Source organism: Cetorhinus maximus, chromosome 14, assembly GCF_964194155.1.
Source record: "Cetorhinus maximus chromosome 14, sCetMax3.hap1.1, whole genome shotgun sequence".
Lineage (NCBI taxonomy): Eukaryota > Metazoa > Chordata > Chondrichthyes > Lamniformes > Cetorhinidae > Cetorhinus > Cetorhinus maximus.
The window spans coordinates 40,446,857-40,459,120 of record NC_135892.1 but is presented as its reverse complement, the minus strand read 5'-3'; the positions used below and the strand labels follow the sequence as shown (position 1 = coordinate 40,459,120).

Here is a 12,264-nt window from a genome sequence, read left to right as displayed (position 1 = left end):
TAAGGCCTTTGACAAGGTCCCACATGGGAGGTTAGTTCAGAAGGTTCAGACACTTGGTATCCATGGAGAGGTTGTAAACTGGATTCGAAATTGGCTGTGTGGGAGAAGACAGAGAGTGGTAGTGGATGATTGCTTCTCAGATTGGAGGTCTGTGACTAGTGGTGTGCCTCAGGGATCTGTGCTGGGACCATTGTTGTTTGTTGTCTATATCAATGATTTGGATGATAATGTGGGGAATTGGATCAGCAAGTTTGCTGATGACACTAAGATTGGAGGCGTTGTGGACAGCGAGGAAGGCTTTCAAAGCTTGCAGAGAGATCTGGACCAACTGGAAAAATGGGCCAGAAAATGGCAGATGGAATTTAATGCAGAAGAGTGTGAGGTGTTACATTTTGGAAGGTCAAACCAAGGTAGGACATACACAGTAAATGGTAGGGCACTGAGAAGTGCGGAGGAACAAAGGGATCTGGGAGTTCAGATACATAATTCCCTGAAAGTGGCGTCACAGGTAGACAAGGTTGTAAAGAAAGCTTTTGGCATACTGGCCTTCATAAATCAAAGTATTGAGTATAGGAGTTGGGATGTTATGGTGAGGTTGTATAAGACATTGGTGAGGCCAACTTTGGAGTATTGTGTGCAGTTCTGGTCGCCTAACTACAGGAAGGATATCAGTAAGATTGAGAGAGTGCAGAGGAGATTTACTAGGATGTTGCTGGGTCTTAAGGAGTTAAGTTACAGGGAAAGATTAAATAGGTTAGGACTTTATTCCTTGGAGCGTAGAAGAATGAGGGGAGATTTGATAGAAGTTTACAAAATTATGAGGGGTATAGACAGAGTAAATGCGAGTAGGCTCCTTCCACTTAGATTAGGAGAGATAAACACGAAAGGACCTGGCTTTAGGGTGAAAGGGGAAAGGTTTAGGGGGAACATTAGGGGGAACTTCTTCACTCAGAGAGTGGTGAGAGTGTGGAACGAGCTACCATCTGACGTGGTAAATGCGGGCTCACTCTTAAGTTTTAAGAATAAATTGGATAGATACATGGATGGGAGAGGTCTGGAGGGTTATGGACTAGGTGCAGGTCAATGGGACTAGCGGAATAATATTTCGGCACAGACTAGAAGGGCTGAATGGCCTGTTTTCTGTGCTGTAGTGTTCTATGGTTCTAGCATGTCATGTAATGTTGGATATAATGAAATATTGTGGACACTATTAATTTGATGTCACTTTCCTATATACTGTGCAGTGGTATTTTTATAAAATTTAAGGCCATGCTATTCAGCAAAATTTATAAATTCATGCTGTATAACAAGGACAAGGAATGTCCTAAGAACTCCTCCCACTTATTAAATGGGGTTCCCACCAAACTTCCTGTGAAATTACAGCAGTGGAGAGGGAGCACCTCCAAAGGACATTCTCAATCACTCCTAGTCTCATGAGCATCAGATGCTAGAAGCAAAAATAAAAACAAAAAGCTACTGCGGATGCTGGAAATCCAAAACAAAAACAGAATTACCTGGAAAAACTCAGCAGGTCTGGCAGCATCGGTGGAGATGCTAGAAGCTGTCTGCTGTAGTTCCTCTGTCTCTGCAGCTAATCTAAGTGTTTTTACCTTTGTTTGTTAACAACTGGTGTTATTCTTAAATGAATGAAAGAGTACCATTCTAACTCACTTTTTCCAGTCGTCACAGGGTGCTTGCCTTAAATGGAAGGAGGAAGCTCTTTTTTCAGCTTTGAAACTGAACAGCAAAAAGCCGTGATGTCGTTTCCTGTCTACGCTATGAGTATTTCCACCTGCCCACAGCTCCTTTATATAGACCATACAGTACAGTTGTACTGTTTAGATTCTCCCTGTGCGCGCAATGGATTTGTAACTTTATGTGATGGCACTTATTTTAAATGCAGTTCGCATGAAGTAAAGGAACGACGGCTGGCACAATAATCTTTATTGGTAAGCATTATATTTATATTAACTTAGTCTTCTATTTACATGATCATAATAACTCAGCAAGCTGGTAAAATTTAAACCAGAGTACGTGGTACACACGTGGTTGTCTCCGGCAGGTTTGCCTGCTTTCAGGGTAGGTAGTAGCCCTGTAACCTCATACAGCCCTCTGTAGCACTGAGACCTCTGTACTACTCCAGTTCTGGCCTCTTACAAGTTCCCTATTTTAATCCTTCCACAATTGGTGGCCATGCTTTCAACTGTTAGGATCTAACACTGGAGTTCCCTCCCTAAATCTCTCAACCTCTTGACCTCTCCTCTTTTCTTCTTTCAAGTGCTTCTTCAAACCTTCCACTTTGACCAAGCTTTTAGCCATCTGTCCTAGTATCTCCTTATGTGGCTCAGTGTCATATTTTGTTTGATAATGCTCCTGTGTCACACCTTGAATAATTTACTGTGTTAAAGGAGCTCTATAATTGCAATATGTTGATGTTTCTCTGGAAATGATGTGATCCATGTTGAAATATTTAAGAAATATCTACCAGAAGCTAGATTATTTTTGAACTGACTTGTCCTCTGATGTTTATAATTTTGAAGAGAGTAGCAGTATGAATCTTGATAGCTTAATGTCCAGTACAACGTGCCTCAATATAAACTTTATTTTAATTCCCCTCCAAGTCCCACACCATCCTATCTTGGAACTATATTGCCGTTCCTTCGCTTTCACTGGGTCAAAATCCTGGATCTCCCTTCCTAACAGCACTGTGAGTGTTCCTACAGCTCACCACCGCTCTCTCGAGGGCAATTAAGAATGGGCAATGAATGCTGGCCTTGCCAGTGATGTTCATATCCCATGAAAGAATATAACAAATTGCAACGTGTCATCATTCAGATTGAAAGCAGTTTGATGTACTGACCTAGGTATATTATTCACTAACAGATTTTGATTCCTTGTCTTTAGATAAATACAAGAAGCAAAAGAGAAAGAAGAGACTAACTTTACATCACTGACAGTACCAATGAAGGTTTTAAGTAACTCCACTTTGGTAAGTTACAGGGTTTTGTATATAATCAGGCTGCTGAGTCGAATCAGATTCACTTCTAACTTTGTTTACTGAATTACCATGCTATGAGTGTCTTGAATTCTATTGATGACTATGGTAAAGAATATCAGTCAACAAACAGCCTGGAGGATGTTATTAATAGTAAGTGTGTATGCTCTTAAAGTAACTGAAGGGACATACTGAATCACCAGATAAAAGGAAGAAACAGAATATACGGCTCATTTGGAAGATGTTCAAAAGTTTGTCCTTTAAATTTTAAAATACTAGTTAATTTTCTTCTTCTCATCAGATGATTGGGTATCCACTGCTTTCTTTGAAATAAAAGGAAAATGAGAGAAAGTGCCTTTACAAAAAGTAGCACTTAAATACTAAGTGAGCTGTATAAAATTGTAGTGTGTGTGGTGTTGTTGTAAATGTAATTGGTGAGAGTGTCTTCAGTTCCATAGTCTCTGCTGAGTTGACGGATGGGAATTTAGTAGTAGAGGTACGTATGTAAGTTTGTGTTTTGGAGGTTGTAGGTGTGTTTGTAATTGTGGGTGTGTAAGTATGTGTGTGCATGTGTAGTGGTGTGCATGTATGTTGAGGTGTAATGGTGTCCAGGTATGGAGGGTGTGTAATAGTGTGTATGGGGGTCTAGTCGTGTGTATATATGCATGTGTGAGAACTAATCATAATCAAGATTAGATTTGATACTTTTATGCCATTTATATGATTAGCACACGAACTGTCAGTTAAGAGGGGCACATTGTACAATCAGGCACAGCGAGAAATACTGTGACGAGATAGATGGAGGACAGGAATGAAAGAATATAGAGGAAGATGCTACTGTCTGCTAGAAATATTTCTGTTCACATTTAATCGAGATGAATTTGTTTGTTATTTATTTTTGACAGTCTAAAACACTAAGTATAAGTAATATGGAACCAGCCGGTGAGGCAGTGAAGAGAGAGCTACAAGAATCAGCAGAGATGGTGAGTAATCAGTGCAATTAAATACCATTTAGATTCTTGTTGCAGCCTGAATACTGGAAGTGTGGATTAATCATAATTTCATATATTTTTTGTATGGTGAAAACAGGTGAAGTAATTTTGATATTATTATTGTTTCTTACAATTGAAGATTGGGAACAAGAAAGACTTGACACAAAAGAGTGGAAGGTGGTGGGGTGGCGCTAAACTGTCTCAGTTGTACTGCTGGGGGTGACAGTGTTAAACCAGTATCACAATACAGTCTGTTTTTACCCTCAGGGAGATGCCCAGAACTACCAATTGGTATTGTCATATGGTGAAGACTTGTCAACTTCCTTGATTGGTGAGTTTGAAAACAAACTAGCACATTCTCCCGCCAGATGTATCAGCCTGTGGTTTTGCCTGCTGCTTTTGAGCTGGTGCAAACAAAAACGAAACTATTTATAAAGCACCATGCCTCATCAACCTCCTCTTTACAGTATGTACAGTCATAATGGAAAACATAAGCACTTGTGAATCTAATATTAAGAGATTGGAGGACATAGGTTTTCAAGTTAATTTGCTTAAAATAGAATTTATTTTAAAGACTCGTAGACAATTTGATGGGAGCTTATAAAGGACTGGTCAATTTATACCATAGTGATTGACAGTCCATAACAATGTATTTCTGTTATTTGTGTGGTGCATGTGTCTGTCAATAGAATTTTGATTATGAAAAGAGAATCTTGGAAACATACAACTTTTTTTGTTATTATGAAAGTATGTACTTTCCCCATGTTACATTCCCCATGTTATTTTCCCATGTATAGATGCTAAGGCTGTAGCTGAGCTATTCCCTTTAGAGGGAAAATCAATTGTGTAAAGTCAGCTTCTTGCTTTATTTTTCAAATGGAAGGAAATCCAAACTGAACTTAAAAATGAAGATTATTTTTCCATTTTGAATCTTTTTATTAGGATCAATGCTCAACTGCTGGTTTAAAGACATTCTGAGTTACAAATGAATCAGAAGTCACCAGATTGCAATGTTGGGAAATGTTCCAGTGTTCAGACTGGAAAGTGTTAAACTGCTATGTAGATCTCACCTCTGATTATTTCAAAATGCAGAGAATAGAGGAAATATAAAAAGGGAAACTGTACTTTTAAGCTGTGGCAAGTATTCTAACCTCACTGTGTGCTCTTGTAGGTGATGAGCGCCCCTTTACCAATGAACTGAACCAGCTCCACAAATCAGCCAAACAACAGGCGAAGTGTGATGTGTTGACAATCGACTTAGGGAGAAAGCCTTCAAAGTCATCAGAGAAACCCCGGTGCCAATTCCAACCTAAACGCTCCCCAGGTAAGTTGGTGCAAAATGCTTCTTGAAACTTTGCTGAGAATAGAGGGAGACCTCCCGCCATTCCAAAAATGTGTTGCAAGTTTGAGAAATGCTTTTAATGCAGTTCAGAATGAATTATGCAGCCTTTAATTTGCAAGTGTATTTCAGACCAATCTCAAACTACCCTTCAAATGTTTCATCAACCTGAAACATTAACTCTGTTTATCCCTCCACAGATGCCATCTGACCTACTGAGAATTTCCAGTCTAGCGTTTTTGCTTTTATTTCAGATTTCCAGCATCCGCAGTATTTTGCTTTTATTTCACACTGTCTTTTTTGCGAACAGTATATAAGAGGGTTGCAGGTGCTGACATTGCTTTGTACAGTTGCTCAGTAACTGAGAGGCATAAACCCACCTTGTTGGGATCCCTACCAAATTTCCCTGTTGTTATTTTGGCCCCTGAATACATATGCTTTTATCAGCATACAAGTACTTAGGTACATTTGAACCCAATGCTTCGATGGATAAAATTGTGCTTTGTGTAGAGTTCATACATGGTTAAGTATGAACAATAGCTTTTTTCTTTCTCCTTCTCCAGATGAAGTAGATGCTGGTTTGAAGAAGAAAAACAAAATGAAAATGCCTTGGTCTTTTCGCAAAATCTCAACACAGAGCGAATCAGTCTCTTCACACAATGGAAGTATTTTCGATCGGCACCTTAAAGACATCTGCGATCAAGATGACATACTTGCTGAGCCAATCCTTGTAAGTCAACACTTACAGTTCTTTTTGGTCTAATGGAAACAGTTGGAGCTTACCACACAGTGAAAACAGTGAAACTAAATTAAACTGATTAAGCTAATACATATTCTAACCTCATTATTCTAAGTTGTTGTCTGTATATCTGACCTGGTTTGATAGCCACACCAAGATAATACTTTATGTTAATGGTCTGTAGAAGCTCAAGTGTCTTTCCTTCTGGTGTAAACTTTTGATTTCTACTAGGGAAATTAATGAAAGTGTTTGAAAAGATATCACTATTTTTCTGCATATTTTAGATTTAATCAGGAATTTACAGATACAGATGAGAGTGAGGAATTGCAAATGGAAAGCTGTTTTTGGAGTAGACTATTTCTCAAAATAATTAAGAATTCTGCAATTATGTTTTATTTCACTTTAGAGTATCCTGACTGTCCTGTTCAAGAAAGGACCTTCGTTTGTTGGAATATTTCGGAAGTCTGCCAATGCCAAGGCTTGCAAGGAATTAATTAGAAAACTAAATGCAACAAGAGAAGTCACTTTGGAGGAGGAGCCTGTCATCCAGTTGGCTGCAGTTTTCAAGGTAGATCAGTGCTTTAAGGAGGCACTGGACTGGGCAGCACCAATGCAATACTTCAATTTCAGTTATTTTTCAATGCTAGCAGATCCCATGTCTAATTTGAAATATGTGGTTGCAGGATTTCCTACGTCGTATTCCAGAGAGTTTATTGATGACAGAGCTGTATGACAGCTGGATGGCAGCCATGGAAAAGGAGAACATTAATGAAACAACTGCGGAGGTCAAACAGTAGGTATCACCCTTTAACGAGAAATCAGCCAAGGGCCTCTGATTTGCTCAGATGCTGTTGTTTATTTGAGCACTATTTATGTTCTGAAATATCCCTGCTGGGTTATGATACCAAATTGCTTTCAAGTCAAGATCAAGAATATATTCAAAACATTGTGTGTAGCATGGACTTAGGGTAACAGTGATACTTCTGTTATACTTCTGCCATTACATTTTGTTGATTGGCTAAAATAACTGTAAGTCAGGCTCGGCTATTTTATTGGTTATAAATTCATCTAAAAAAATTGTTGTGGAAATTAGTGGCTTTGATGATATAGAATATGCTGCACAGCTACTTGTTATAAACCAGCATATCGTCTAATTTACACTGAGCACCACCAAGGAAATATGATTGTTTTAAACATTTCAGCAAAATAAATAATTAGATATAACGGAGTGTATGAGCACCGCGTTTTCTCAACTATATCTTTAATTACTGCACTGTTTTTTTTTCCAAACAATCACAAGTAATCAATAAAGAGAACTGTTCTGGGTGTCAGACTGTTAATTCAGTCTCCAAATAAGTCCATCTGTTAATTTTGCAGGCTAGACTCATGTGATATGAGATATTCTGCCAAACTTTGAAAATTGTGGCGTTGACTCTGTTCAAGCTGGTCATAAGGCAATGAAACCCATAGCAGGGGATTTCTCAATGGAAGTTTAGAGAAGTGCTGCTTTGTTGGGGAAGTATTTAATTGAGTAAGCAAAGTTTCAACCTGCAACTAACCTCACGGGAACTTTTTATATTTTCCCTTAGGCTTCTGACAAAACTTCCGAGCCACAACTGCATCTTGCTTCGCTATTTGTTTTGTGTGCTGTACTACATCAATAAATATTCTGAAGTGAATAAGATGGATGCCTACAATCTTGCTGTCTGCATTGGTCCAAATATGCTCTGGCCCAACAAACCTGTGACAGCTGAATTACAGAAAGAAGTCCTTGCAAGGGTAAATATACTGTGTGCTTATGACCTGGGAGTTTTGTTTCCTAGATATGCAAAACAAAGACTAAGTTTTGTTTAATTCAATGATACAGTGAGGAGTTAAGAATTTTGAGATCACAGAAATTAGGTATGAAAAACCTTTGATAGCCATTCGAGCAGACATTTTAATATGAATCCCTTGAGGTTCCTTTTTTCCCCTCTAAACAAAGATGCGCAACAGATTTAGAATTCCCCAAATTAGTTGAATGTTAACATTAGTCTGTGTGGTTACACTTCTCATAACAAAATCACAACTTCTGGACACCTCTCTGAACACTTCTTGTCCAACCCTTAAACTCTTATATTTATTATTTTCCTTTCTCTCCATAAAGCAACTTGGAATATTTCTATGTCAAAAGCCCAATATAGATGCAGAAGATTATTATTGCTTTTTCATTGTGTTCATTTGATGCCATACATATCAGTTGTTAACATGGGACATTGTGACCTTTTATACATGATTCATTCTTGATTTATGAAGAGTAGGAATTCAAACAATAAAAGACAAAGACAATAAAGCCTATACAAAGTGTGTAAAGCTCTTTTTTAAAATAGCATTAAAATAGGTTTAATCTGAAAAGTAACCAAGCTTGAAGTGGGGCAAGCCAAGCAAACTATTAATTGCTGATTAAGTCATTCACATCTGGGTGATTTGGGCATTGACTTCCTTATACCAACTATGAACGCATATAGCAAATAGGGATGGAAATTATGCACAGGGTGATGGGGAAGCTAATTAAGCTAGTAATTTAAGGAAGCGCGTTTTAATTTGTTACAGTACTAACAGCGTATTTTTAGGCTGACATATTGTTGCTATTAAATATCAAGGAGCAATGAGGAACTAAAAAAACAGACTTTTTGGCATCCGCAGATTTTTAAGGGAATGGTTTTGCAAGTGCTTTATTTTTACTTAGTGGTTGCATCTGCTGTCACCTTTTGTATTCTAATGTTTGCTTAAAATTATCTCCTAAAATGTCCTAAAAATATTTGCTGGACAACTTTTCACATTTGTTCAAAATGATGATTCTGGTATGATTGTCAAGTCTGAGCAAATCTATTTTTATTATAGGTTGTGGATCTGATGCAGTTTCTAATTGAGAACTGTTGTCTAATATTTGGTGATGATATAACCACACTCCTGGGCGAACCAACGCAAGTACTACTAGAATACAATGATAACTCAGGTGAGTAGAACATGCATTGACTTACACATCATATTAAGAAGAGTTTGATTTATATAGTGTAAGACATGCAAAACATTTCACAATCAATGAATTACATTTCAAGTATAGTCATTATTATATTGTAGGAAAACATAGCAGCCAGCTTGTAAGCAGCAAGCTCCCATAAACAGCAAACAAGATGTTGATATCTTGTTTCCTGATGGATAAACTTGGTCAGGACTCTGGGGGAATGCTTCTTTTTTTATATGAAAAAATACCAAGGGACCATTTACATCCACCCAGGGAAGCAGACTGGTTTAACATCTCATCTCAAAGATGACATCTGTGCTCAAGTCCTGCGGAAAGACTTGATCCCATGACCATCTGACTCAGAGGCAAGAGTGCTGCCAGTTAAAACAAGTTTAAACAATATGTTTATTTAGCAAATTAACTTTATTGCATTACTGAAGAATTGCTACTCCCCATGTGACAAGAGGTTCAAATAGATTGCTATTCAGAAACCTTGCAGATAAGATTTCAAAGGCTTCACATGTGGCCTTTTGGTTCAAAGTTCCAGTGACTGGCCAATATTGACAGTCTTGAAAGCAAAAATGGTAGTGGGCAACCAGAGTAGGCCATAGAATATAACTGAAATGTTTGTCATTTCGCTTACAGACATTTCTTCTCAGCAAAATGATTCTGCTTATGACAGTACTGATCAGGATGATTGGAAAGATGTATGGAATGAGAAAAGGCGACGAGCAAACTCCAGCTGCTATCAACTATTGAGGAGCAATGAAAGGCTGAGAGTGGATAGAAAGCAGAATGGTCAAATGGACATTGAAGCTGGAGACTGCACTACAGCTTCTTGCAGCACTGAATCAATGGATGCTGCCAACAGAGCATCCTTGAGTCCTGAGACAACATGCCTGCCAGCATCCCTGATTGAACGTTATACTGTGAGGATAAACAGACGCTGCTCAGAACCAATATTAGGTATCACCTCCAGTCCTAAAAACATCAACCAGCAGGAATTATTAGCAAGAAGCCACGATGATTGCTCAATCTCATCTGATGGCCTGGATTTTAATCGTCAGCTAATGAAAAAACAGATATCTGAGGAAGGCTTTACAAGATTTAGCAGCAGCTTTAAAAGCTTTAGCAGCAGAAAGCCAGCCAACCTTAATGCCAGCTCACATTCTGAGCTTTCCACGGCCTCCTCCTCCAAGGCCTCTTCAATTTCTTCCTTGGCTAGTTCATATTCAAACCTGTCAGAGAACTCTGTTTTTATCAGCTCTCCACTTGTTTCTCCGAGTTGTTCCAGTCAAGAGAATTCCTCCTTTTCAGACTATCCGGCAAAACTTCAAACAAATTCTATTCAAGTTCCTGACAACAATGTGAAACCCATGAAAGAAAAGGCTAAGGCACCGCTAAAGAAGACTCAAAGCTGGGGCCCTACAAGGACATTTAACTCAAACAAGGAATCCTGCTTGGAAAACATTTTGAAAGAAACCCCCCCAATTTGTGAGACAGTCCCTGAGGACCAAGCCAATGTAAATGACACTGTCAGGTACAGACCTCGCTTAATTTCTGTTGATGAAGTCTTTCAACGAATCGATAGCAAAAGACGTTGTAGTCCACCTTCTTATGGTAAAGCTGTTGAAGAAAATAATCCACCTGTTGCTACAATGAAAGGAATGACAGTGAAAAACATGAGGAGATTGTCTCAGCTGGAAGAAGCCAAGAAATACCATTGTCATGTTGTTGCTGGGCAGAAAAATAGGCCTTGTTCTTTAACAGAGGAACTGCTCTATCCTTCATGCCAAGATAATTTCACAAACAATTTTGGCTTATGTGATAAACAGTCTCAACTTGCCAATCAGCTTGAAGAGTTGCACAACAATTTTGAAAATGATTTGCACCCCATAGGATTTAAAAAAACACAACAGTACAGGGAGAGAGCTATGTCTGAATCTGCAAGTAGGGGCAGATGCTTCAGACAAAGCTTTGAGAGCTATGAACAGATTCAGCATGTTAAAGAATCTTATGTGTAATATGGGCAAAGAACTATGTCCTAATATTCTTTCCATGCTCATGTTCAGTCAATGCACTATACAATCTAAAAAGCTGTTTGTGATGTTGCAATGTTCTTATGTTGTGATTTTCAATTAGTTTAGTCTTACGGAATAAAATGGCAATGCATGTATAGTTTAGAGTCTTTGAAATTCCCTGGGGGCAATTTTAACCTAATTTAACCTAGGAAACTAACAAGGTCACGTGAAATGCTGATTTTACACCCCAACCAAATGGGTTTTTTTAAACTATTCTGCCAGTTGGAAAGCTGACAGGATTGGTTAAAATGTTGGTTGTACACTCTGCCCAATTTTACTGTCTGTTGAAGCTAATGAATAATATTGGGCGGATTTTAAAATCAGCATACAACCTGATCCAACTAGTTTCCCATACAATAAATTGGTGTAAAATTGCACCCCGCTCCCACTTCAAATCAATATACAATATTGAGAGGAAAATCTGTATGATACAGTAGAAAGGATTCTAAGTTGTTAATGTGAGTCATATTTGAAGTGATATCACTGAAAATTGTACATATTTATATAATCAAATGATGTTCCATGTAAATATTGTACATGAAAATTATCAGAAGTCTTCATGTGTGTACTGTACTTTGCAAAAAATTTCGATCTCTTCAAACTCTTTTCACTACAATAAAACAGTATGTTTCCATTAGATACTGTTCTATTTATATTATATTTTATTGTATTTGATTTTAAATGGTTTACCCTGCAAGGGTACTCTAAGCCTTTGGCAGTTTGCTGTTCTAGTCTTACAAGAATTCTGTAACCATCAAAAGCGCTGAACTTCAGAGGCGAGAGAGAGTGACTGCTCTTGACATCAAGGCAGCATTTGACCGAGTGTGACATCAAGGAGCCCTAGAAAAACTGGAGTCAATGGGAATCAGGGGGAAAACTCTCTGCTGGCTGGAGTCACACGTAGCACAAAGGAAGATGGTTGCGGTTGTTGGAGGTCAAATATACAGTTCTAGGACATGAGGAAGTGAGAGTGGAAATTTCAGAGGCACCAGTGATAATCTTCCAGTCTTCCTTAGACACAGGGGAAGTGCCAGAGGACTTGAGAATTGCGAATGTTACACCCTTGTTCAAAAAGGGGTGCAAGGATATAGCCGGCAACTACAAACCAGTC

At 38.4% G+C, this 12,264-nt stretch overlaps 1 protein-coding gene across 2 annotated transcripts; it reads left to right on the top strand.

Moving 5' to 3' along the window:
- The first annotated feature begins 1,726 nt into the window (after nucleotides 1-1,726).
- On the top strand, nucleotides 1,727-11,790 carry tagapb (T cell activation RhoGTPase activating protein b). 2 transcript variants are annotated; one of them, XM_078556835.1, is made up of 11 exons: nucleotides 1,727-1,949; nucleotides 2,905-2,989; nucleotides 3,901-3,978; nucleotides 4,255-4,318; nucleotides 5,159-5,311; nucleotides 5,890-6,056; nucleotides 6,472-6,633; nucleotides 6,749-6,858; nucleotides 7,655-7,844; nucleotides 8,949-9,063; nucleotides 9,718-11,790. In XM_078556835.1, the coding sequence occupies exons 2-11, from the start codon at nucleotides 2,963-2,965 to the stop codon at nucleotides 11,094-11,096; spliced, it is 2,445 nt and encodes an 814-aa protein (XP_078412961.1). In that variant the 5' UTR covers nucleotides 1,727-1,949; nucleotides 2,905-2,962; the 3' UTR covers nucleotides 11,097-11,790. The 2 variants fall into 2 exon arrangements, with proteins under 2 accessions (XP_078412961.1, XP_078412962.1); XM_078556836.1 differs by lacking the exons at nucleotides 1,727-1,949; nucleotides 2,905-2,989; nucleotides 3,901-3,978; nucleotides 4,255-4,318 and having other exon boundaries at nucleotides 5,171-5,311; nucleotides 6,474-6,633.
- The last annotated feature ends 474 nt before the right edge of the window (nucleotides 11,791-12,264 follow it).